Here is a 27,462-nt window from a genome sequence, read left to right on the forward strand (position 1 = left end):
TACTACCCTCATGCCGAGGCTCTGACATTCTGCAAGACTGGTGCGAAAAGTGCAGTCGCCCCGGTTGGGTAAAAGCATCTACAAGTGCAGACGAAAGGGGTGAAATAATTTGACTCTTCTCAAACAGCCCCTCTGCAGCCTGCGCTGGGCTTGTACTGGGCCGCATCTCAAACACCCGGGTCCCCGTGAGCCCGGCACACGCGTGCGACAGGAGCCTCGCGGCGAGAAGCGGAGGCACCAGGGGGCGATGGCGGGAAGCGGCCGCAGGCAGTAGGTGGTTCCACCGCGCGGGCGGTATGGGCGGAGCTTAGCCTCAGCCCCGCCCCTCTCCCTGAATCCTGCGAGCGACCCGGAGCCGGAAGCGGGAAATCGCTGGCCTCCAAGATGGCGGCCGTGGCAACCGCGTCCGGGCAACAGCAGGTAACGGCCAGGCCGGCAGCGCCGTTCCCGCCCCGCGGCAGGGACTGTGTTGCGGCCCAGGCCGGGAGGCTGCGGCCGGGCCCTGTGGCTGCCAGAGACAAAAGCTGCTGCAGCCCGTGGCGTGTCCCCGCGCCCGCTGCCGCCCCTCGAGGCTGGGCCGCGCCGCGGTCAGGGCTGGCAGCGGACGTTCTGTGACGTCAGGGAGCTCGTGGCTTACCGGCCGCTGCCCCGCTCGCGGCCCCCCACGTCACTGCGCGGCTCCTCTGCGCCTTTCCCTTGTGTCCCGCCCGCGCGCATCGGGCTGTGAAAAGCCCGGGCCTCGCCCCCCCCCCCCCCCCCCCGTGTCGCGTCAGCAGCCTGGGAGGCAGCGGGTGAGGGCAACGCTGCAGCTGGGCCAGTTCAGTCTGCGCTGGGGCTTTCCCGCCGTGTCTCTTCATTACCCCCCTGTTCACGACGCTGCTAGTCCGGCCCTCCCACCCACGGGGGGCAAACCGAGCCTCCTCGCTGCCTCGCCCTTTAAATCCGCGCCGGAGCCTCGGCCTTGTGTCGAGCCTTCTGGGTGGTACTGGGGACTGACTGGCCGTGGGGGGAGGGAGGCCTGCACCTTCTGCCTGAGTCCTCGCTAGGGATGTGAAATTTTGATTAATCAACTAATCGATGGAATTTCCATTGTCTACTTGATTAGTGATGGGGCGGGGGAGCACTTGCTCTCCTTCTGCACCCAGCCTTTGCCCATGGCTCTTGTACCTTTCAAGGGGAGAGGCACAGCTGGGAACCCGCTTGAGTGGGGACTGCTTAGGTGCCTGTTCAAGCAGGTTCCCTCCTGCAACTCTCCTTGAAATGTACCAGAGCTGCCAGCTGCAGCTTTGCCTGCCCTGCTACAGGCCACTAGGAGAGCCACTACTCAACTGCCCAGTAAGCATATGCATAAATGGTCCATCAATACTTATTAGCCAGAATGGGTAGGAATGATGTCCCTAGGCTCTCTTTGTCAGAGGCTGGAAATGGATGACAGGAAAGGGATCATTTAATGATTACTGATTTCTGTTCATTCGCTCTGGGGCATCTGGCATTGGCCACTGTCAGAAGACAGTATACTGGGCTAGATGGACCTTTGGTCTGTCCCAATATGGCTGTTTTTATATAGATTTTTAACTCTACGGAGCCTAGAATCTTGGTGGTTGCTGAGTGACTAAATGTGGTATGATGAATAAAAATCAAGCTGGGTTCTTCTTGAGCATGATCACAGTAATAATTGTACTGCTGATTAAATTGTGCCCTTTGTGACTCCCATACAATCTCATGGTCTTCCAAACTGAGCAAATTTGATATTCAGTTATGGAGATATCATCAGTGTGATACTTCATGATGTCATTTTCAATAGTTTCTGAACAGTGGCCTCTTTGATCTGTTTAAACTACATTTTAAAATGATTAAAAACAAAGCTGAGTGTAATTAGACAGAGAAAATGCTTTGAAAAATCTAGTCTTTAAAAATCCAGTTATGTCATAGTTTGACCCTGTACATACTGGTTGGTCAACTCCTGTTATCCACTTTGATTACAGAATGTGTTAGCATTTAGGATGTTTAAAGCATCCATGTTTTACTTGAACATGGATGCTTTAAACATGGTTATATAGTGGTAGTGGGCAAGGAGCTGAATTTATTTTAATATTGTCTTCAGCTAGTGATGATGCTTTATCATCCTATGCTTATGTTTCATTTCAGCATATAATGTTTGTTACTCATACTTATTTGTATAATACCAAGAACTCAGTAATCACTTTAGAGATCAATATAAGGATGGCATTCCTACTCCAAGATAATTGCACTCTAAATACAGAAAATACCAGTGAAGGAAATGGAGGTGAAATATTGCAAGCAAAACAAGTAATCAGTCTGTTTGCACACATCTAATTATTTCCATTTTTTTCCACTTTGTATTTGTCCAATAAGGGAAAAAGTAGCAATTCTAACAGACAAAATGAGGGGCATGTCTAACGATGTGATGCTAGTTCAGGTGCTCCAATAAATAGTCTTTAGCTGGAGCAGTCAAATTAATTCACCTTTATAGCAGGGAAGACATGTATTCTCTATATGACATGTAAGTCCCCAGCCAGATATTCTGTTTTCTTCCAGTTGCAGTGGTCATGGGGGTTTGATTCTTCTCATCTTCCCATTGAGAAGTCATTGACTTTAAGGTTGACTTTTCTTATGGAGAACGCCTAATACTTGTTATCAGGTACCTTATGTTGATATTAGGTAGATTTAATCTTAGGGGGGAAATGATTATTCAGTCCCTGATCTTAGAATAGTGATAGAAATGTAGCCGTGTTAGTCTGGTTTAGCCGAAACAAAAAAACAGGACTGTGTAGCACTTTAAAGACTAATAAGAACAGTACTATGTACTATGTAAGAGCTAAGGACCCTTATCACTCTAGCCCTTTTTCTAAGTTAGTGTATCTTAGTCAAGTTGTCTATTAACTTAAATGGGACTACGCTCATCAGTGTTTCTTAATGTTATTTTTTATTAATATTGCAATAGCGCTTAGGAGCCTCAATTATGGACCAAGACCCTATTGTGCTAAGTGCTGCACAAACACAGAACAAAGGTAGTCCCCTCCCCAAACAGTTTAAGTGTAAAACAAGAGACAATAAGTGGAAATGGGAGAGGGTACCAAGAAATGAGACAGTGCTGCTGGCCTCAAGATTAACAGTGGTTTTAGCACATCAACTGTCTGTTATCAGCCTGTTTGTAGGCTGTGAGTGAGGATTGCAAATTTGTATGCTACATTACTATCGAGATTATCCTGGGTTATCACATAGATGGGATATTAAACCTCGTGTTTCAGCATTTAAGCCAATTCCGAATGATTGTAGGAATAAGACCAAGAAGAGACATGTGAAGGGAGATTATTCCTCATTTGTGTACTACAAGGTTCTTGCATTTTATGCTGACACATCTGGTACTGGTCACTGTCAGAAAGGATATTAGATGGCTGACGGGTCTGATCCAGAGTGACGGTTCCTATGACCGGCAACTACTGTTAATTGTAGTGCTATAACATTGTACTATTTTTCTTTTTAAAATAATATTACAAATAAAATTCCCATTTCACCACTGCATTATTCTAGCTTTACAATGGTATACACTAGTGTAAAACTGAAATAACACAGTGGTAAAGTACATGCACAGTATGTGTTTTCCTTTACCATGTTACTGAGAACGAATGAGTGTTTTAAAAATACAAAACTAATTTATTTTAATAAAGAATGCCTTCTTTTGTGTTTTGTACAGAGTGACTACTGTTTCAGTACTCCAAATTCCGGTCAGCACTTTCAATTTCAGAACTGGAAGATAAAAGCTGATCAAGCTAAGAAAGTTGAATTCATAAGAACAGCAGAAAAACTAAAAAATCAGTAAGTTAAAGAATAGCGCTATGAACACATTCTGTGGGTGACAGGTTTTAAGGTAATTTTACGATTAGTACGGAAGTAGTGGTGATCAACAGGGATTCTAGAACTGTGAGCTCTGTGTTCTCCTCTTAATCCCAGCAAGTGAGAGCTTTGCTACTGCTAATCTGTGTGTCAGGTCATGGATACACTAGCTTGTTTGCCTTTCCAGCAAACTCTTCAGGACTCTGCCAGTCCAAACTGTACATCAGTGAACTCCAGTTCCCGAGTTCCTCAGAGGTATCTTTTTATATACAGCAATGTTCCCTATAAGATGTGCACTTGTGCAGCCTCTCTGGAGAGATTCAGATGCCACCCAGCTGATTAGCAGAGCACCCACAGCTAGGTTTTGTGTTTTAATTCATGGTGCACATAAATGTTTATTCTGTGCATGGATGGAAAAGATTAGAGGAAACATAGGTGAATGAATGTGAAGGGCAGGTAGAGAAAAAGAGGGTCTTTAAGGGTATGTCTACACAGCAGTTAACTACTGTTATTCTGAAATAACATAGTGCGTATCTACACGAAAAGCCTTTATTTCAAAATAATGTCAAGCTGGAGGACTTCTTACTCCAACTCATGGTAACCCTCATTTCACGAGGAGTAAGAGAAGTCAAAGGAAGAGTGCTTTTCCTTCGACTTCTGGCTGTGTAGACAGTGCCTAAAGGTGATTTAAGCTATTTTGATTTAAGCTATGCAGTTGATGTACCTGAAGTTGCGTTGCTTAATTTGACTTTAGCCCTGCTGTATAGACATATCCTCAGGGTGTTTATCTCTCCTTTTTATAGTTTTATAGTCTCCTCTTGAAAAAGTTTCTAGCTAACCTTCAGGAGATAGCGTGTGTATGGGAAAGGATGTTCCCTGCTGCTTTTTCTCACTTTTGAACTTCCTTTATATTCCCTTCCTGCTTGATAACTCTGTTCATTGCATAAATGCAAATTAAGCAGAGCATACAGTCCTTTGTATGAGACAAACATGTTTGCTAATCTCAGTTTAGGAACATGTGTTAATAATAGAGATGTTAGATATCATATAATTTAATAGTTATGTAACTGCAGCCCCATTCCTGGGGAACCTCTATGAGAGGCAGAAGCGTGGGGTGGCAGGCGGGAGCTGGTACACAAGGGGAAGCAGTTTAAAAAACAGCTCCTTGCGCAGACCGGCTGCCTGCCACTCCCACTGATACAGAGGCAGCGTGCAGGGTTGCAGCAGCTGGGACCCGCTGTGGACAGGGGCTGCTGCCATAGACCAGCCTCTGTTTGTGCCAGACCCAGCCTCACTGCAGACAGAGGCTGCTGTGTGGGATGCCGGAGCAGCCTCTGTCTGCAGGGAGCTTGAGCTCCCTGCAGATAGGGGCTGCCGCTGCGGTCCAGCCTCTGTCTGTGGGGAGCTCAGACAACCTGCGGACAGGGGCTGCTGCTGTGGATCAGCCTCTTATACAGAGGCAGCAAGGAGGGGGGCAATGCGTGTAGTTGACAAGATTAACCAATAAGCCCTGGCTTATCAGTTAATCGTGTAGTTGGCTACATGTTGACATCCCCAGTTAATAATACCATTCAGTGGAATTTTATACAGTAGAACATCAGAGTTAAGAACACTAGAGGTATGAATTGATCTGTCAACCACACACCTCATTTGGAACTGTAAGTATTCAGCAGCAGAGAAAAAAATATGCAAATACAGAACTGTATTAAAGATAAACTACTAAAAAAATGGTATCATGAGCTTTCATGGACACAACCCACTTCTTCAGAACTGGGTTGTGCCCATGAAATCTCATCATACCATGTACATTTTTTGTTAGTCTCTAAGGTTGTTGTTTTTAATTTTTTTTCAGTTACAAACTAACATGACTACCCCTCTGAGACTACTAAAAATGGGAGGGTTAAAAAATTACAAGATAAGAAAATTGTTGCTGTGCTTAAAGCAGCATTTTTCTTCTGCATAATTAAGTTAGTATTCAGTTGTAAATTTTTGAAAGAACAACCGTAATGATTTGTTCAGAGTTATGAATAGCCTCCATTCCCAAGGTATTTGTAACTTTGTGGTTCTAGAGTTTACAGTTTCATATTTCACTTGAATAGTAATTATGACCAACAAATTATGAATTTCAAAATGATACTTCAGAAGGCATATTTTGTGCAATGATTTATTACAAGGTAGGGTGTGGACACACAGGTATCTTTCATACTTTCCCACTGGTAGTTTGATGACTTTGCTTTCATATACAGGCAGTCCCCGGGTTACGTACGAGATAGGGACTGTAGGTTTGTTCTTAAGTTGAATCTGTATGTAAGTCGGAACTGGCGTCCAGATTCAGCCAGTTCTGACTTACATACAGATTCAGCTTAAGAACCCCAAGCTTCCCCAAGTCAGCTGCTGCTGAAACTGATGAGCGCTGATTCCAGGAAGCCTGGGGCAGAGCAACTCTGCCTCAGGCTTCCTGTAGTCAGCGCTGGCCAGTTTCAGCAGTGGCTGACTTGGGGACGCCTGAGGCAGAGCAACTTGGGTGCTGCTGGGTTGCTCCAGTAGCACCCCTCGGCGCTACTGGACCAACCCAGCAGCACCCCAGCTGCTCTGCCCCAGGCGTCCTGATTCAGCCACTGCTGAAACTAACCAGCAGCGGCTGAATCAGGAACTGGGGCAGAGCAGCTGGGATGCTGCCGGGTTGGTCCAGTAGTGCCCAGAGCGGGTGCTGCAGGACCAATCCGCAGCGCCCCAGCTGCTCTGCTCCAGGGTCCAAAACAAAAGCCTGGTCTGCTGGGGGGGGAGGGGGGCACACTATCCGCGCCCCCCCCCCCAGCAGACCAGGGACACGGGGAGCAGAGCAGCAGCGGCAGCGGGGTGCCGCGCCTCTGAGGCTTTGCTCTGGCAAAGCCTCAGAAGCGCGGGAACCCGCCCGCTGCTGCCGCTTGGGTCCCGGTGCCTGTGGTCTGCTGGGGACGGTCCCCAGCAGACCACAGGCACCGGGTCTCAAGCGGCAGCAGCAGCGGTTCCCGCGCTTCCGAGGCTTTGCTCTGGCAAAGCCTCAGAAGCGCGGGAACCCGCCCGGTGCCCCTGGTCTGCTGGAGACGGTCTCCAGCAGACCAGGGGCACCGGAGCAGCTTACGAACGGGGCTTTCTCGCCCCAGAGCTCGCAGGTAGCAATCCGCTACCTCGACCTCCGGGGCGAGAAAGCCCCGTTCGCAAGTGCGGATCCGACGTAAGTCGGATCCGCGTAAGTCGGGGACTGCCTGTACATATACTTGCATTGTGTCTCCTTCCTCAGTTGACACTAGAGACACTTACAAGCAGATGGGATCACATTCCTTTGTCTAGGATGGAGTGATTTAAGCCTTACTTTCTAAACACATTTTCAGATCTTATTTCTACACATAGAATCATAGTATAGGGCCCTACCAAATTCATGTTCCATTTTGATCAATTTAACAGTGAGAGAGTTTTTTAAGGAGTCAGTTTTGTGTTTTCAGTTACATCTGGAATTTCATGGTATTTTAACCAGTGGGAGGGTCCCAATCCAAAGGGTACCTGAAAGTGGGTGTGATCTCCCATCCGAGAGCTGCTATGCAACAGTGTTGCATTGTTGCCCCATATTTAGCTGGTGAATCACTATGACCTCAAGATTCCCTTCTGCAGTACTCCTTCCTAGGTAGTCATTCCCCATTTTGTATATGTGCAAATGATTGTTCCTGCCTAAGTGAAGTACAGTAGCACCTCAAGAGTTACAGACACCCGAGTTAAAAATTGACCAATCAACAACATATGTCATTTGGAAGTGGAAGTATACAACCAGGTAGCAGCAGAGGCAAAAAAAACTCAGAAGTACACTTGAATCTCCATATTCCAGGTGTTCCTAACCTGGGACCACCCCATGGTACAGAGGAGGAAGTAACTTTGTGTGCTGCCATTCCTCTCCCCCTAGCTGGGGGAAGGCAGTGCAGCGATGTGCTTCCCTAAGGCTTTTCCCATAGCAGCTGGGAGTGGTGCCTGGGAGTGGCATGGAACCACATATGTCCCCAGTTTTAGTATACCTCCACTAAAATTAGTATTACACTACTGCCGAGGAAGAAAGTTGCATCTAACAATACATCTATATATATATTAGACTTTTGTGTGTCTGTCCATGAGTCTTCCCATCCCCCCAACCCGTGGAGAAGATGGCAGCCAGATACGGGCACAGCATCCCTGCCCCACCTCCCAGGAGGGGCTGGAAGGGGCCAGAACCTACAGGGCCATCTCCCTAGCCTGAGCCCCCTGCCCCTCCCATCCACCTGCCCTGACTTGTGCACTCCTATCCCCTTCTTGACTCCTGTACCCCCCACACCACCAGCCTCTTGCCCTTAAAGGACCCAAGCAATGCCTGTTAAGTCTTCTAGTAGTCTATAAGGCTCACAGAATCTTGAGTGTAAAGAAGGTAGTTTATAAATGGAGGGAGAATGTGAGACTGTTCTAAAGGATGTGAAGGACTCCAAACCCATTAGATATAAAATCACCATTCACCATGGTCTGTTGAAGGGAAGAGCAGAATTGTACTTTGCTGAGTGTGGTTTCTCACTACTTCTGTCAGACTTACAGTGTAGCCTGCACTAAGAATAAATCTTTTGCAAAGGATTTTTTCTGATTTTTTTTCTCCCCCTTTTTTACAGTTGCCAATACAAATCTAATCCTTCCAGATCTTTCAAATCTTATCGTTCTAAGTGATAAAACATTAGTTGCATGATAAATTAATATCAGCTATTTTAATTAATATTCCCGGACCTAAAGCTCAGTTTGTAAATTCTGTAAAGATGCACTTGTGTGTAGCATTTACTGAAACTAACTTTCTTAATCAAAAATAAAGACCGCTACTCAGAGTTAAATAGTTTCTAAGTCATAATGAGTGTACATTTATATTTTAAATTAATTTTCAGGTGATTTTTAAAATGTGATTTCAAAGCCAAGCAATATTTTTTCTCAGACTTGCGAATATAGAAAAAGACAAAAATGGCCATCTGTACAGCAAGAAGAGTGATTTCAGGGTGGAGTACAGCAGATTGGAAGAAATGGAACATAAAATGACCAACAACAGGAAAGCTGAAAGTAGGATATTTGTTCCTTTCCTTGTCCACACTCACTTACTTAATTGGTTTATTTGCTAATAGAAAAAAGCAAATTCTTGTACTGGTCTGTGAAAATATTTTTGCTACTGTATGTACTGTTCAGAAGAGAGAGTGCACTATAAAAAGAACAGTATTATGAAAGAATTAAGAAGTATTAACCTAAACGCATCAAGATTTAATGTTGCTTAGTTAAAGTACAATAAACTTATACCACACCACAAAATAATCAAGGATTTTCAGTATCTCCCACACTGATCACTTAAAAAGAAGTAGATCTTTTTGAATATTTCAGTGTCTGGATTTCAGGAGCTTGAAGTATTGGAAGTTGGTCCTACAGAATCCAGTCACTGAAATGTCCGCTTATGTATTTCAGGTCTGGGAAGCGTAGATGACATCATAAGAAGGTATGTTGGTTGCAGGATGGAATGCAGAAGTTGGTTCACACTTTGAATGCTCTTGAAATAGAGGGTAGCACACTCAATATTCAGAAAAGACCTACTGTGCCGTTCCAGGAAGGTGACACCATCTGTCATGGCTCCTTCCCCACTCTGGCATGACAAATGCAGAAGTGGGGGCCAGCAAGTGTACCCCAAAGCCTTATCTACCAGGCTTTGGTATAAAACTTCCCCCCAAAATCTTAAAAACCTAGATTTTGGGAATAAAACTTCTGCTGCCACCACCCAAATATTAATAACGAGATTAGGGGAAAGATCATTTGGGAAATCTCACCCCTGTTATAAAAATCAGGACACACACGTAACCAATGCCAGCTTAATAAAAAGAAAAGAGAAAACTTTTATTATTACAACAATATTCCTGTTGCAAGCATAAGGATCAGATGGAAAGATAACAAAATATACTCATGGAGGAATTACACCATGGGCTAGAACTTAGTTAAAAAGAAAAGCCAAACATCTCTTAAGCAGTGCCAGATATCAGATCCCATACCCAAACCTTAAAACAATAAAGCCTAACGAAATTAACTAAACTTTACCCTACTTACAGAAAGTGAAGAATTGTTTCTTGGAGAGAGAGAGACATGCTTGTCCCTCCCTGTAGCTTCAGAGGACTCACCCTGAGAGACCAAAGAGGACAAAAAGTCACATTCCTTTGTCCCAGTTTGAAAGTCCCACCTACATTCCTACTGGCCACTCCAGCTGGTGTAGTTAACCTCTTAATCCCCAGGCTGCTGGCTAACCCTCATCATCATGACACCATCACTGGGACTTGAAAATGCTATGTTTGGGAGTGCAAAAAATAATTTAGAGATGTGCTAAGTGCCTCACAAAATAAGTAGTAGACCTGATACAGATTTTGAAGAGCATACAAACTAAGGTGACTCAACATCAAATCATAGAATACTAGAACTGGAAGGGACTTTGAGAGGTCAAGTTCAGTTCCCTGCATTCGCTGTAGGATCAGGCACTGTCTAAATCAGCCCTGATAGATGCTTATCCAACTTGCTCTAAAATATCTCCAGCGATGGAGATTCCACAACCTCCCTAGGCAACTTCTTCTAATATTTAACAACCCTGACAGCTAAGAAGTTTTTCCTAATGTCCAACATAAACTTCCCTTGCAGCAATTTAAGCCCATTGTTTCTTGTCCTATCATCGGAGGCCAAGGAGAACAATTTTTCTCCCTCCTTGTAACATCCATCCTTTTAAATACTTAAAAACAGCTATCATGTCCCCTCTCAGTCTTCTCTTTTCTGAACTAAACAAGCCCGATTCTTTCAGTCTTCCTTCATAGATCATGTTTTCTAGACCTTTAATCTTTTTTGTTGCACTTCTCTGGACCTTCTCCAATTTCTCACATCTTTCTTGAAATGTGGTGCCCAGAACTGGACACAGTACTCCAACTGAGGCCTAATCAACTCAGAGTAGAGCAGAAGAATGACTTCTTGTGTCTTGCTCACAACACTCTTGTTAATGCATCCCAGAATGTTTGCTTTTTTTGCAAGTCACACTGTTGACTCATATTGAGCTTGTGGTCCAATATGACCCGTATATCCCTGCAGTACTCTTTAGACAGTTGCTTCCGGTTCTGTATGTGTGAAACTGATTGTTCCTTCCTAAGTGGAGTACTTTGCATTTGTCCTTATTAAACTTCATCCTACTTACCTCAGACCATTTCTCCAGTTTGTCCAGATCATTTTGAATTTTGACCCTATCCTCCAAAGTAGTTGTGACCCCTCCCATCTTGGTATCATCTGCAAATTTAATAAGCGTACTCTCTATGGCAATATCTAAATTGTTGATGAAGATATTGAACAGAACTGGTCATAAAATAGACCCCTGTGGAACCCCACTTGTTATGCCCTTCTAGCAGGATTGTGAACCATTAATAACTACTCTTTGAGAAAGGTGGGTACATAACTGGCTGGATAACCTTATAGAAGCTCCATCTAAGTTGTATTTGCCTAGCTTATTGATAGAAAGGTCATGCGAGACTGTTATCAAATGCTTTACTCAATTTTAGGTATAACATGTCCACCGCTTTTCCCTTATCCACAAGACTTCTTATTCTATCAAAGAAAGCTATCAGATTGGTTTGACATGATTTGTTCTTTACAAATCCATGCTGGCTGTTACCTGTCACCTTATTATCTTCCAAATGTTTGCAGATGAATTCCTTAATTACTTGCTCCGCTATCTTCCCTGGCACACGAGTTAAACTGACTGGTCTGTAGTTTCTTTGGTTGTTCTTATTTTCTTTTTTATAGATGTGCACTATATTTGCCCTTTTCCAGTTTCTGGACTCTCTCCTGACTGCCATGACTTTTCAAAGAAGATAAAGGAGGTATCTGAGCCTTTAGCCATCAGCTCCTTGAGTATTCTAGGATAAATTTCATCAGGCCCTGGTGACTTGCAGACACCTAACTTTTCTAAGTAATTTTTAACTTGTTCTTTTTTTATTTTAACTTGTAAACCTACCCCATTTCCACTACATTCACTGTGTTAGGCATTGTCACCATCAATCTTCTTGATGAAAACCCAAACAAAGGAATCCTTAATCACCTCTTCCATTTCCAAGTTTCCTGTTATTGTTTCTCCCTCTTCGTTGAGCATGTAAAAGTCTAAATAAACAAAGCAGAAAAAGGGAAAGAAGGTATCAATATAAAGTTAATACACATTTTGATGGTGCTGTTTTGCTTTTTAAGGATATCTATCTGCCCTCCACATATTATAGGCCTTGTGACAGAAGTGAGTAGAAGGGATTTGAATGAGTCAAGGGAGGAGGCTATTCAAGCAGAGTCAGAATTGATGTTCCAAGTACAAAGGTCAGCATGAAAGAGTGGATGGATCTGCTTCAGTGAGAAGATGATGAAAGGGGGTATCATTATTGGAATTTTGCGGAATTATTGTTGGAATGGAAGGGTATCAGAGAAGACATGAAAGGTAGCCAGACCAGAGATGTTGGGGTGCATGATTTAGTGGTTTGTGGGTAAGAGAAAGACATTTCAATTTGATGTACAATTAAACTTTTAACCTGATTAATTAACTTATTTTTTTCCACAGAAGCTAAAATCCAGCAACAACTAGCAAAAATACACAATAATGTTAAGAGACTTCAGCGACAATTGAAAGATGTGAAGCCTACACCAGAATGTAAGTTGTTTTTGGAGTCTGAAATACTTGCCTTTTATAGGAAAAAGTTTAATTTTCTTGAATAATTGTGTTGCAGGAAAGATTGTGCTATCAGTGCAAGATATGGATGTCCTTTCTCCAAACTGACTCTTCTTCTGTGAATCTTGGAAGGGAGTGTCAGGAAAGGCACTGTCCTGGGACTCTGTTGGGAGTGGGGTACCTTCTGAGCTGAAGTCTGCTCTTTTGCTTGAATTTTACTGCAATGTTAAGTGGAATGAATATATTTTTGAGACTTAGATATATTTGTACACCTCTCTTCTATCTGATGTCTGAGGAAATTGAGCAAGGGCCATAAAGATCAAGGGCCATCTGTACTGATATAAACCGGAATAGTCTGTTGATAATGAATAAAACATGCTTGGGGGATAAATTGAAACACTTGGGACACTGGTAATCAGAGCTCTTACCATTTCAAATGTAGTCCAGATTAGAGACCAAGACCTGTCATCAGCTCAAGATTGTGTCTGAAAATGTCTGCTTCTACCTTGGCTTCTCTGCTAAACTGTCAAAAGGGATGCCAAGGATTGAAGAAAAACTAGGGGCGGTGCTCTCAGCTCACTTCGCTCGCCATCCCCTTGTCTTTGGAGGTAGGCAGCCCTGGCTCTCCCCCGGCCACTTAGGAGGGCCATGCTAAGGTGTGGCAGCTCGAGCCTCTCCCCTTTCCTCCCTCCCCCAACCATTGGCAGGGCTGAGGCCAGGCCAGCCCCAGCTCTCCCTCCCCCACCATCAGGCAGGTCTCTCCCTCTCTCCTCCCACAATGTGTACTGCAATTTGATCCCCCTGCCTCCATTCCTGCACTTACTATCCTCCCTAACAGCTCCCCACAGCACACTGCCAATCCCTACCCTCTACTTCCTTTCTCCATTCAGACACCTCATCCTTCCCTAACTAATACCCCTCTGCCCACTCACACTGCCCATCCCCCTGCCTCCATTCCTATATCACTCTCACCATCCTCCTTTACTGCACTGCCCATCCCCACATACACTCTTTCCCTCTTCCTCCCTCCCTACACACACCCTGCTCCCTCCCACAAATTTGTTGAGCTGTGTGCTCTGCCCCTCCGCCCCAGGAACACCATTGAGCTTGTCAGCACAGCCTTGGGCACGGCAGCAGGAGCCACAGCCTGCTCCCCAGCCCAGCCTTTGCGCACAAGCCTCTTAGGGCAGCTTTACTCCATGGTGAGCCCAGGGAGCCGAGAGTGGCTGATCTGGAGAGCTGGGGAAGTGGCCATGGTGCAAGACCTGCCCACCTCATGTTGTGGTGGGCCTGGAAAAGCGTGTCTGAGCCTCGGCCACGTAGAGCCAAGCCCAGTATCCTGTCTTCTAACAGTGGCCAATGCCAGAAGCCCCAGAGGGAGTGAACAGAACAGGCAAACATCAAGTGATCCCTCTCCCGTCATCCATTTCCAGCCTCTAACAAACATAGGCTAGGGATACCATTCCTACCCATCCTGGCTCATAGCCATTGATGGACCTAACCTCCATGAACTTATCTAGTTCTTTTTTGAACCCTCTTAAAGTCCTGGCCTTCACAACCTCCTCTGGCAAGGAGTTCCACAGGTTGACTGTGCACTGCATGAAGAAAAACTTTCTTTTGTTTGTTTTAAACCTGCTACCTACTAATTTCATTTGGTGACCCCTAGTTTTTGTGTTATGGGAATAAGTAAATAATTTTTCCTTATTCACTTTTTCCACACCAATCTTGGTTTTTATGGACCTCTATCATATCTCCCCTTAGTCTCCTCTTTTCTAAGCTGAAAAGTCCCAGTTGCTTTAATTTCTCTTCATATGGAACCCATTCCAAACCCCTAATCATGTTGTTGTCCTTTTCTGAACCTGTTCTAATGCCAATATATTTTTTGAGATGAGGCAACCACATCTGTATACAGTATTCAAGGTATGGGCATACCATGGATTTATGTAGAGGCTATAAGATATTCACTGTCTTATTCTCTATCCCTTTTTAGGACACTTCAGATCATGTTTGTGTTCCTGCCAATCCTTGTTAATAGCTATTGATGGATCTATGCTCCATTAATGTTTCTAGTTCTTTTCTGAACTCTATTTACAATCATGGCCTTCATAGCACTCTCTGGCAGAGTTCCACAGGTTGACTGTGTATTGTGTGAAGAAATACTGTCATATAGTTTTCTTATTGGACAAAGCCTAACACTCTTGCCCCAAGAGATGCTCTCTCCAAATCAAGACTGATGCACATTGGCGGTGTAATATAAGAGAACTAGTTCTTAGGTTGGAAATAATTTAAAGATAATCCGGAATGAGCCCTTCTTACTCTAAAAAAAGTGTGTCCACATAAGGGTTTCTACTGAGTTAACTAAATCAGTTTAAAATCACACTTTCTTTGCAATGGGAAGAATGCAGACAGACCTGTATACCTGCAAGGAGTCTCACTCAGAATAGAATAATAATACAAATAAAGAATTCCCTTGGTATCATCAGTAATTTATTATTATAGTATAGTTTGATTTCAGGAAATGCGATTGTACATATAACTGTAATTTGTTACTAATTTAGTAAAAACTTATTTTGCCCATTAGGGATGTATGAAATAGAGGCTATTTGGGATGTATATGTTTTAAGTAGTAATTGCTTGCTTTATTATACACCTTTGTTCTTCAAGTCAGTTTATTAAGAAATGTCATATTTTCTTGTGTCTAGCATATAAAAGATGTATTCTTCTATAGGGAAAGTGATATCTGTGCCTCTTTCTGGTTTTTGTAGTTGTTGAAAAGCTCAAAGAAATGATGGAAGAAGTTGAAAATGTAATACATTGTTTTAAAGAAGAACAACGACTAATGTATGTTTCTGAACGTTTTATAGTTTTGAGATAACTGTATCAGTTGCACAAAACCAAAATAAAACTTAATTTAAATGTATGGTATAAATCACTCTTTCTGTCTTTTTTCCATCCTGTTTCTTTATTTTCTTTTTTCTGTAATAAATCTTTTAAGTAAATATATATTCAAAGCAAACTATTAAGACTAGATTATCTGTAGTAGTATCATGCAATAACCCTATGAGTATGATAAAGGCATTCCAGTGTAGTGGAAGGGATGTTAAAATGAGGGTAGGTGGTACTGTTTTTTGTTCGTTTGTTTGTTTTGGAAACATGTAACTGTTAAAATTTTTCAGTGGTTATACATTTACACATGAGAGAGGTGGCAGCAGCAAAGCAGGGGCCCTGCGTGTAACCTGAAGGTTAGCTGATGAGCCCACGCTATCACATCTCTAGGCTAGGTTAGATTAAACTGATTTTTAAAGGCACATTTCTTTCTTTTTTTCTTTCTCTTCTGTCCCAGTGGTATTAATACAAGTAAGGATTGTGTTTGTTTGCTTGCTTTAACCGTGCATTTTTGTTTATATTTCTTTTAAGAGTAACTTTAACTCTGATTTCTTTGGGTTTATAACTCTTAATTTGGGGATAAATCATAAAATTATAGACCTGGAAGGAATCTCAAGAGGCTATCAAGTCTAGTAATCTGTACTCATGACAGGATCAAGCACCATCTTCTAGAAGACAGTGCCTGACAGGTGTTTTTCTAATCTGCTCTTAAAAATCTCCAAAGATGGAGTTTCTAAAACCTCCAAATACAAAATTTCTGTACAGGAGAACCTCAGAGCTATAAACACCAGAGTTACAAGCTGAGCAGTCAACCACATACCTCATTTGGAATCTTTGGACTCAGATGTACACAATCAGATAGCGGAAGAGATGCCCTCCCCCAAGTCTCCTGCCAAAAAAAGCAAATACAGTAAAATCGGTGCTATCTAGCACGCTCAGGGATTAGGGCATTCCAGTTATCTAAAAATTCCAGTTATCTGAGGGTCCCATCAACCTAGGAAAAACCAATGGACAATAATAGTAAAACTCAAGTTTTTAATATTAGTAGTTTTGTAGTGTGAGGCAGTTGGTCTCACATTTCTATTTTGAGTTAAAGATGATTAGTACTTCTTAAAAAAAAATTTTTTAAGCCAATCATGGTAAACCAAGCCAGGCCTTTGCGCTTGAAGATGTGACAATATTGTGGCTGGAGGCAATGCTGGTTAACAAAGTTTTCTGGTTAACAGAGTGCCAGATAACAGTTTCACTGTACTGTACAAGTACTGTGTTAAATGTAAACTACTAAAATAAAAAGTAGAATTTTTCTTCTGCATAGTGAAATTTCAAAGCTGTATTAAGTCAATGTTCAATTATAAACTTTTGAAGAACAACCATAATGTTTTGTTCAGAGTTGTGAACGACCTCCACTCCACTTGTAACTCTGAGATTCTACTCTAATTTTGTTTACCCTAAATTAGTGATCCATAATCTCAACTTTAGCCCCCTTTTAATGTAGATTTTTGTCTGGGAATTGAATAATCACTGTTTCAAGTGAACTCATGGGTATTTTCTGATCTTTTGTTTAAAATTCAGTTTATTTTTTAAAATTTTAGATATGAAGATCTTATGAAGGAGGAAAAGAGTACTACTAATGAGCTCAGAGCCTTAGAGAAGAAAATTGACACGTGGGCACTACATAGTTCAACCAGAGAAAGAGTTTTCAATTTGCTCTCAGGCAAAGTTCCAGTGGACAAAACACTGCAAAATCATCTACCTAAAGAAGTAGTAGAATTTGAAAGGTTCCTTCAGCAAACAGGAGGACGACAAGGAGGCTGGGATGATTATGATCATCAACAGTTCTTGAAAGCATGGACAAAACATAAAGGAAAATCTGTTTATATAGAAGAAGCCCTTGAGTATCTCTCTGGAAGAACAAAAGAAGATATTCAACAGCATGGAACATGGTATCAAGAATTTATGATTTTAGAGGAAAGAAAAAAAGAGGTATGAGAGTTTTCAGATACAAAGTATGTTTGTATTTTAAACAAATGTATTTCTTAAAAGCCACACCTGCTTTTTACCCTCTTCCGTCCACTTCTAGCTGTGATGGCAGATATAGCTTTTTTCTTAAAACATGTACTCTTTAAAAATGTCACTCTGCTGGCGGTGTTCAGCAAGAATGATCAGCAAATGATTCTCTAAGCACATGTTGCAGTGCCTGGGGCAGTAGCTGAACTTATTACAATTATTAATCTTATTGTAGTAGTACCTAAGAACCAACCGTGAATGGGGCCTCATTCTACTAAATGTTGTATGGAGTAGTAGACAGTCTTGGCCTTGAAGAGTTTACAGTCTAAATAGACGAGACAGACATTGTGTGCGAGGGTGGGGAGTGGCTGGTGGCAAAGACTAGAACATTTGCAATATATCTTGATCCATTGGTTCAGAAAATTAGAAATTTTGAGGGGGGTATTGGACCTGGGTCTCTTCATGGCAATAGATAAACTGGCACAAACACTGATTTTTTTTTTTTAAAGCAGTAATGTGAATGCCATGAAGCTTTATACATTCCAGTTATTATAGATATTAATCTTCAAACACAGCTGTGAGATAGGTAGATAAATAGTTATTTCCATTTTACATGTGAAGAAACTAAGAGATAGTAAGCTTCCTACAAAGGTAAAAAGAGATGTCAGAGATAGAATTGCTACTTTGGATTCCTGCCCTCTAGGATTCCTTGCCCTTAGATCACACAGTTCTGTCCAGTGATTCTCTCCCTTGGAAATAATATAAAATTTTACATGTCTAAACTTATTTTAAGAGGTACAAGAATTTTTTCTTACTGTTCTCGTGCAGTCTATTCAAAAATGGAAATTGAAGAAGCAACAAGAAAAGCAAGAAATTTTCAAGGAAAATCAGAAGTCAAAGGAAATGAAGAGAGAAAATCTTCAACAAGAAGCAGCTCAAAAGCAGAAAGCAGAGGCGGAAAGGAAAAAGCAACAAGCAGCAATTGAAGCATGGAAAAGACATAAAGAAATAGAATTTGCAAGGAAACAAGCATCTAGATTGAAAGAGGAAGAAGAGAAAGAAAAAAGGCAGCAGAAGGATCGTCGGCGCCATTTCCAACTGAAGCTACTCTTAGAAAAGCACATTCAGCAAAAGGAGGAACAGAAAGCTCAACAAAGACTTGAAAAGGAGAAGAGAGAGGATGCTGAAAGAGAAGAGAGGAAGAGAATTGCTGCAGAAGAAATTTCTAAGTTTCAAGAGCGAGTGAGTAGTCCCATCCCTCATTCATGAGTTTCAGATCTCCCAGATGTAAGGTACAGAGTAGATGTAGCATTAGAATGTGTGGAAGACCGGGGAGTGAATTATCAATAACAGTTATTTCCAGGTGTTGACGAACCGCGGCGAAAGCCACTCACCAGCCCCGCACTGCGCATGCGCTCGCCGCCCGTAATCGGGGCGCTGGGCTGAAATCTACTCACCCTGGGCGAGTAGATTCAATAGATTGTCGAGCCCTGGTTATTTCACCTGTAAGAACTATTGTTAGATTCACAAGCTATAAAAACTTTTCCTGCAGGACAATAGAGTGACGGCATCACGTCACTCTGTGCCCCAGGAGCCCTGACCACTTGACTGTTCTGTGAAATGGGGTGGGAGTAGCTCCATCCCTGCACGCCTTTTGGAGCAGGGTCCTCCTGTCTGGCCCATGTGCCTGCCGTGCCGCTTTGCTCTGTGCAGCCCAGCCCAGCCACAATGCTTTGGGGCCGTGCTCTCCTGGGCCTGCTGCGAGCTGAGCAGGTCTTTACCCTGGCCGCTTCCCCAGTTCTCCAGAGTGGCAACTCTGCACTCCGGGCTCCCTGGACAGCTATGCTGCTCTTGGGGGGGAAGGGCATGCAGCTCGATGAATTTGTGGGAGGGGACAGGGTGTATGTAGGGAGGGAGGAAGGGGGATATATGGGGATGTGTGGTGTGATAAGGGGGGATGATAGGGATGAGGATATAGGAATGGAGGCAGGGGGACAGACATTGTGGGGGTGGAGAGGGGTTAGGAAGGATGGATGGGTATAGAAATGGAGATAGAGGTAGGGATGAAAGGAGAGGGATAGGCAGGATAATGAAGGGGAAGGAGTTAGGCAGGATGGTGAGTGTAGGAATGAAGGCGGGGATCAAATTGAAGTACAGCTTGCAGGGGAGGGAGGAAGGCGGGAGAGCCAGGGCTGGCCTTGCCCCAGCCCTGCCCAACAGCCAGGAGGGGGGAAAGCTGGGTCTGCCCACCCCCAGAGATGGGTTGGTGAGCCTAGTGAGCATGGGGGCACCGCTCCTGAGTTTACTAAAGTAATGTTCTGGTGTTTTTCCTTAGTGTCACAGTTTAATAAGATTTTGAGCACGTATTAAAGTACCAGAGTACTCCTATTGGCCTCAGTGGACTAACAGTTTAAAATTAAGTATATGCTTGAGTATTTTCCTGGCTTGGGGTCTAGGTGGGGGAACTATCCATTGCCAATATTTTCTTAAATTACTGTTTGTTTCAAAAATGGAAATTGAATCTTGCAAATATATAGCAGTACAGTATAAGGGTTTGTTTCGAAAAAAGGTAACCTTTAGAAACTGGTCAGTGTAATTTAATTGTGTAGGTGTTTTTTTCCCCCCATCTACTCTGTGGTGCGCACAGTTCAGAGTCCAGACAACTGAAATGCTTTAGTCGTAACTGCAGTAATTGGTTTCCCCAGAGTGGTATCTAGGTGAAATATTATATAGCGGTCCGACCTAGATGATTGAATGGTCACATCAGTTCTTAACCAGTATGAATTCTAGGAAACATTTGGTTTCTAAAGCATTCAAAAAATTTTCTGAACATATAAAAAAACACCTATTGGTGCAATAGCATTTTTTCTAATTCCCAAAAATACTCTCTATTTCATCCATTATGTATCTTCCAGGATCTTCATAAACTTGAACTAAAGATTCTAGAAAAGCAGACAAAAGAAGAGGAAAAAAAAGAAAAAGAAAGGAGACTGGCAAAGTTAAGGGAAAAGGTAACACATTTACTGAATGTATCAGTTTTTCTTATTATAATCTGATTTAGTATATTTTCATGCTTGTAATTAATTTTTTTTAAATAGCTTTATTCTATTTTTCAGCTGCCTTTTTCTAAAAGACAAGTATTTTTCCTATCCAAGTATCTTGACCTTTTACATCTGACAATTTTTTGTCATTGCAAAATAACAAGCAACCCACGTCAGAATGGAAAGTTTTCTTTTCTTCTTTTACAATGGAAAAAGGGCATAATTTTTGTTAAAAAGAACAACACACTTATTTTTCTTTTCAAATGTGCTTAAATAGCTATCTTTTTTGGTTTAAAAGTGGATAAATATAGCAAAACACAAATGTACCAAGGCCCAAAAATTGTTAATTACAGATGCCTAAAATTAGGCACCTGAGTCCTTATTTAGGCACTTAAAATAATTTGACTATTTTTCACAAAGGTTGAGCATCCAGTAGTTGCTGCTCATTCTGTGAATTTACAGTGGATGTTAGTCTTCAGAGTAGTCAATCCTGCACCTTTTTCCTGCACAAACTTTTATAATCAGTGAACTCCATGTGTACCAAAGGCTCTTGACACTAATGAGACTTATTGCATCTCTTGGAGGGACTATCATACAGGCACACTCTTACTTTTCTTATGCTATTGATCTAGCCAGTGTAATTATTTCTTGTAACAAATTCAAAGGTACTGTTTTTTCCTATTGTAAGCCAGTAATCAGGGTCTTACAAATTTTTTCTGCTGCAGAGGGGTAGCCAAGTTAGTCTGCCACAGGAAAAACTTAAAAAACAACAAATAATCTAGTAGCACATTAAAGACTAACAAAACATGTAGATGGTATCATGAGCTTTCATTGGCATGTCAGCCGACGGTCAGGGCTCCCTATATCTGTCCCTTAAGACCGGCTGAAGTTCTTTTAAATTGTGCTTGGTTCTATTACAGCAACTGAAGGAGTCAGGTTAAAACTTAAACAGTTACAGGTTTATTTGAAGAAGCTTATAAATCATATGGTTGCAATGGCTATTGTTCTATTTCTTAACTACTAGCAAAATATAGATCTTAAAAATGGTTACAAAGAAGATAAAGATAGAAAAATAGAAATAATGGTACCAAGTAACAGCTTACTCTTTCTATGTGTATACTTAGGACAGAGGACCACATCCAGGTACAATTTTTACCCCCTTCTGTGCCTCTCGACTCCAGCATGTCAGGCCAGGGCCGGTCCCTCAATTCCTAGGAAAGACGAACATACGAGGTGGGCGTCCCCATAGAACCTCGGGAGGTCAAACACCTAACCCGACCAGCAGGTAGAGGGTAGAATGACACTCAAAGTGAGTGTGTGCTGGACCTATCTTTTATACTCATGGGGTCACGTATTTCTCTTTCTTGTCTGTCATGCCAAATGGGGCTGGTCTGTCTTTTGTGAGACCAGTTCTTACAAAGGAGTTGTGAACTTAATTTACACTTGTAAGAGAGATAACTAAATTGGGATTACTGGGGATTCTTTTCTCAGTGGGAAATTCCTCTTCCTGGGACTGTGTGTGTTCGAATCAACATGGGTGCCAGCCGGGTCCGTTCTCGCAGCCTCGAGGCCAGCTTATTGACTTAATCGCTCTCTCTCCACATATCTGGGTTTTTTTCAGCTTCTCAGGATCAGATGAGCCAGCATAGACTATGCTGATTTTACTGCTCCTTCTCTGCCCTGTATGCTTCAGAGAGGCAAATAAGATGGATGTGATGGGGGCGGGCTGTCTGGCTACAGGGCACAACCCACTTCTTCAGATGACATGCTACCAGCACTCCTAGCTACCTTCGCGACACCACTGACTTCCTGAGGAAACTACAAAACATCAGTATTCTACCTGAAAATACCACCCTGGCCACAGAAGCTCTTTACACCAACATTCCACATGAAGACGGATTACAGGAACACTGTCCCCAATGACAACACTGCACACCTAGTTACAGAGCTCTGCAACTTTGTCCTCACCTACAACTACTTCCAGTTCGGAGACAATTTGTATTTTCAAGTCAGCAACACAGCCCTGGGCACCCGCATGGCATCACAATATGCCAACATCTTTATGGCTGACCTTGAACAACGTTTCCTCAGCTCTCACTTCCTAACACCTTACTCTACTTATGCTACATCGATGACACCTCCATCATATGGACCCACGGGAAAGAGACTCTTGAAGAATTTCACAGGGATTTCAACAACTTCCACCCCACCATCAACCTCAGCCTGGATCAGTCCACGTGAGAAATCCACTTCCTTGACACTACAGTACAATTAAATGATGGACAAATTTCCACCACCCTATACTGGAAACCTACCGACCGCTACACTTACCTTCGTGCCTCTAGCTTCCAACCCATACACATTTCTCAATTTATTGTATACAGCCAAGCCCTAAGATACAACCGGATTTGCTCCAATCCCACAGACAGAGACAAACACCTACAGGATCTTTATAGAACATTCTTAAAACTGAAATACCCACCTGGAGAAGTGAAAAAACAGATCGACAGAGCCAAAAAAGTACTCGGACATGAACTACTTTAAGACAAGTCCAAAAGAGAAAACAACAGAATTCCACTTATCACCTACAGTCTACAACTTAAACCCCTCCAACGCATTATCAGCAATCTAGCATTTAACACTCCTGTCATCTGAAGAAATGGGTTGTGCCCATGAATGCTCATGATACCAGCTATATGTTTTGTTAGTCTTTAAGGTGCTATTAGACTATTTGATGTGTTAAAAATTTTCTTCTGTTAGGGGAAATTGATAATGGAGTCCAGGTATTTTTTTTTGATGCAATCCTGTTTATTGACAACGAATGTATTTAAAATCCAGTTTTCCTCAATGCATTAGGAATCAAGCAGCAGGAGACGGTTTCTTTGGTCACTGTTCCAAGACTTTTTCCAGCCAATACTTAACCCAAAACACTCAGCATTTTTTTTCCTTGTCACATTATAAATCCTCCTCTGGCTCAGTTCCTTGCTGTTTAATCTGTGCTTCTCTCCTGTTTCTTGCTGCATTAATAGTAATAAAAGTATCTTAACATTTCTTACAGGTACTGTCCTATTGCAACCCAGGTCCTTGCTAGCTCTTTAAATAGCTCCTTGCTGGCTTTTGCTGCAGCTCAGCCAGGTCTTGCTGGAACTGCGCACAGGGCGCACCTGCTTACTTTCACCTCTGTGCATTACTCTCATACAGACATACAGCTTCAATCCCATCAATTCCCTGTCCTCAGATTGTTTATCAGGACACCCACCTCTCTCCTCCCAACCCATTGGACCGCAGGGCTCAGCCACTGTCATGTGGTCTAGTTCCTTAAGTTTTTCCATTGTTCAGCTATCACTAAGCAAAGGGACAAGTTGGGTGATTTTGCCCAATAAAAGATACTCTCACTCACCTTGTCTTTCTAATATCCTGGAATAGACAGGGCTACAACTACATTGCATGCAGTGGTCAAAGGGCATTTAATTGTTCCCCATTTAGCAGGAGTGGAAGGCAATTGTCACACTTTAAATTACATGATTGTTCAGTCCCCCCACCTCCCATGCATAATAATATTGTTGACAGGTTGAAGTTCATGTAACCAGGGACCCATCCAGACTGTACAAACCTACCAAGGGTTGGGAGGAACGCACAAAAGAGATTGGATCAACAGATGTGCAGGCACTTACATATATTCCACACAGGTAAGAAAAAGACACACATTTATATATTTTTAAAATACTAGGAAGCTGCGCCCCCTGTTCGCTATGGTTGCCAACCCCCCTCTCTCTGTGGGAAGGATGTCTGGCCAGGGGAAAGGGCGCAGGAGCAAGTTTGGGGTGCGGGGTCTCGCCTGAGTGGTGAGTGAAGGGGCTAAAGGTGTGGGTCTTGGCCAAAGGGGTGTGAGAAAAGGCTGAGGGTGCAAAGCCTCAGACAAGGGTGTGTGTGACAGGGCTGGGGATGTAGGGAGGGGGGAGGCCTTATGGCTCCTGGCCCCTCCGCCTGTGAAGTGGGAGGGTGAGCAGCTTGCTCTGACCCCTAAGGCAGGACAGAGGGCGCGCGGGCTTCCAGCTCCGCCTCCCCCACCCCCGAGAGGGTAGGGCACACAACTCCTGACCCATGACACCGGGAAGGGAGGGAGGAGGCAGGGCAGCTGAGAGCAGAGGAGGCAGTGGGGCACAGAGTGACATGATGACATCACTCTGTTGTCTCATAGGAATTATTTTTATATATAAAGATACTTTATTACAAACTACTCATCCTTATTTTTTCTCATAGGGCTGTCCCAACCTGGAGACAAGGGCTATAGCTGATCATCTGCATATACTTTATTTTGGAAGATTAATTACATACAAATAAAATGACCGAGTCTTAAAAGTTTTATGAAAACTTTTTTATACAGTGAAGAATATTAATTGTGTATTATTACATGGGTTTCAGGTTCTGACCATTTAATTTTTGTTGTGTTAGCAGCGTATTCATTATGGTATGTGTTTGATAACTGGCATATCATCCACAGTTCCATAAATGTGAAAATGAAATAACAGAATAGAAAAAGATGACTATAAATAATGTCATGGAACAACAATCAGTTATATTAAAATTACTGTTCTTGTACATTATTCTAGATTATAGATCATATATGATCTAGTCATTTTGGGAAACTATGGAAGGAAATAGTATTTTTGAAGAACAAATGTGCTGTGTTGCAATTGCTTCATATTTTCTCCCACATTTGCTGTGTCCATAATTTCCACAATTAGTTATTTTAAAATATTGGTGTTTTTATATTTGAACAAATAAGATATTTCACAATTAGATGAGTGATAATAGAATGACTATTCTGTGCTGCAGACTATTGTACTAGTGTCAATATGACTTGGATAGGGACTGCTATTTTGCAAAATAAATATTTATTTTGTTCTTGTTTTAGTAATACTATTTTCATTATGCATAGTGTCTTTCATCCAAGAATCTCAAAATGCCTTACAGATGGTAGGTGGTATCTCCATTTCATAGAAAGAGAAGTTGAAGAACAGGGTTAGTCACTTGACTTGAGCCTCAATGCTAGTTTAATGTTGAACCTGGGACTAACTCTTTGGTTTCCTATTGAAAACAGCAGGAATTGTCCATTGCTCAGCAGTTCTTTAAAAAAGAATCAGGCTATTCAGGTACCTATTTATGACCTTAGATTCATAACTGTAGAGACTCCGTTTTTAAAATATTGCTCAAATCACTTCCTTGCCTCCCATTCCCTTCTGCTGCAATGGTGCCATCATGATCAGTTTTTGACTTTCCATTTTCCATGGCAAATCATATGTTGTACTTTTTATAAGCTTCCTTTTAGAATCCTGGCCATTAATTTGGAAGGAGCTTTAAGTCAGCCATGCCCAAGATATTGCATCGTAAGAAGATTTGATATGTTGTTCTTGTTAGGGTGTATTATATTCCATATTGCATAAAAACATTTAAAAACAATTCCAACATATGCTCGAGGGCACATGGGAACAGTGAGTCACTAAAGGTACATATGATGGTGTTATATTAACATTCTGTACTAAGATAAGGGCAAAATTCAGTTACAATTACTGTACAGTGCCACTGAAATCAGTGGGCTCCATTATATTTCTCACAGAAGGATGGAGGTTGGAACCTATATCTCTAAATTAGAAGAGATGATATGGCATAGTTGGACAGGAAGAAAGGGGGTTAAAACTGGCAGGATTCCTTTAATGAGCAGCAGTGAAGACAGCAGCTGGTCAACAGCAGAAAAACAATTTAGAAATAGCTCAACATCAGTGTTTGAGAGACGAAAAGTGCCTTTCTTTGACAGAGCAGAATATAATGCCACCACAGACTGCAAGACAGAAGAATGAAACAAGTACCCTCCCTAAAGACTAGAGAGAAGAACACCCTAAATATTTTTTTCCGGGCTTCCTGTGTGCCGCTTTCAGCCCAACTTCTCATTTGGTGTATTTCAGTGGAGAGCGAGAAATGATTATTGGCTAACCTCTGATACTAGTGTCCATGCATAGATGTAGCAGATGCCTTGTAATCAAATCAAATGCATCATCTACTGTTACATGTGCAACAATTGGCAATTCTTCAGACTAATTCAGGGACTTGGTCTACATTTCTCTTTTTGTTGTGGCAATCTTATTTTCAGTATGCTGAGCCCCATACTCCCCGCCCTCCAAGTTTGAAGAACAGTGTTGGAGGGATTTTATCGTGTATTCACCGTGAAAAATTGTTTAAATTTGCATGACTTGACTTCATGGGATGCTTTGGAGTATCCTTTGGTATATATGGTTGTGACAGTTTTCTCCCACTATTTGATCTGAGGAAGTGGGTCTGGCCCACGAAAGCGCATCACCTAATAAACCATCTTGTTAGTCTTTAAAGTGCTACATAGTCCTGTACGTATTTTGTTTCAGCTACACCAGACTAACACGGCTACATTTCTATCAATAGAGTATCTATTACTACAATGGATCTGATAATTACTGATCTGGGTGTCTGCAGACGTGAGTTCCTTAATCTGGAGCAGAGATTTCCCACAAGGCAGTGCTTTCCTGCTTTTGGTATCCCATAGTTCAGTGTGGTTCATGCTTTGGACATGCTGTTCTCCATTTTGTATACTAATGGAGATGTCTGTCTGTCCTATCTTCAATGCATATGAGGCTGGGGGTCTTTTCTTAATTTGACAACCCTTGTCTGGAGGTAAGAAGCAAAAAAACAAAAAATCTCTCAATAACACCTGCCCCTAGAGGAGGAGAACCCCTCCTCCCCCAAGAGATTTGGCCCCCTCTTCAGAAGCAAGAAAAAAAGAAAGAGGGGGATGCTCATTTCACTTCATTCATGCTACGCAAGTGGAAGGGGGCCAAGCTTCAGGGCTTCCCATGAGAGCCAGATTAATACTTCTTAGAGCATGGGGCTTATAGA

At 42.4% G+C, this 27,462-nt stretch overlaps 1 protein-coding gene across 2 annotated transcripts; it reads left to right on the forward strand.

Moving 5' to 3' along the window:
• On the forward strand, positions 1 to 26,924 carry CCDC112 (coiled-coil domain containing 112). Of its 2 annotated transcripts, none has more exons than XR_016349891.1 (10): positions 1 to 420; positions 3,719 to 3,840; positions 8,831 to 8,952; positions 12,494 to 12,583; positions 15,367 to 15,442; positions 17,080 to 17,470; positions 18,323 to 18,736; positions 20,410 to 20,505; positions 22,157 to 24,224; positions 24,799 to 24,828. XR_016349891.1 is itself a non-coding variant. In XM_075931987.2 (10 exons), the coding sequence occupies exons 1-10, from the start codon at positions 385 to 387 to the stop codon at positions 24,827 to 24,829; spliced, it is 1,497 nt and encodes a 498-aa protein (XP_075788102.1). In that variant the 5' UTR covers positions 4 to 384; the 3' UTR covers positions 24,830 to 26,924. The 2 variants fall into 2 exon arrangements, 1 of the variants encoding a protein (XP_075788102.1); XM_075931987.2 differs by having other exon boundaries at positions 4 to 420; positions 24,106 to 24,224; positions 24,799 to 26,924.
• Positions 26,925 to 27,462: the final 538 nt, after the last annotated feature.

Source organism: Pelodiscus sinensis, chromosome 6 (genome assembly GCF_052426305.1).
Source record: "Pelodiscus sinensis isolate ZL-2025 chromosome 6, ASM5242630v1, whole genome shotgun sequence".
In the NCBI taxonomy this organism is placed as follows: domain Eukaryota; kingdom Metazoa; phylum Chordata; order Testudines; family Trionychidae; genus Pelodiscus; species Pelodiscus sinensis.

Coding starts and splice junctions, on each gene's coding strand:
- CCDC112 (XM_075931987.2), top strand. CDS start 385: ATGGCGGCCGTGGCAACCGCGTCCGGGCAACAGCAG. Junction 12,584..15,366: donor TGTGAAGCCTACACCAGAAT/GTAAGTTGTTTT, acceptor TGGTTTTTGTAG/TTGTTGAAAAGCTCAAAGAA. Junction 18,737..20,409: donor TTTCTAAGTTTCAAGAGCGA/GTGAGTAGTCCC, acceptor TGTATCTTCCAG/GATCTTCATAAACTTGAACT.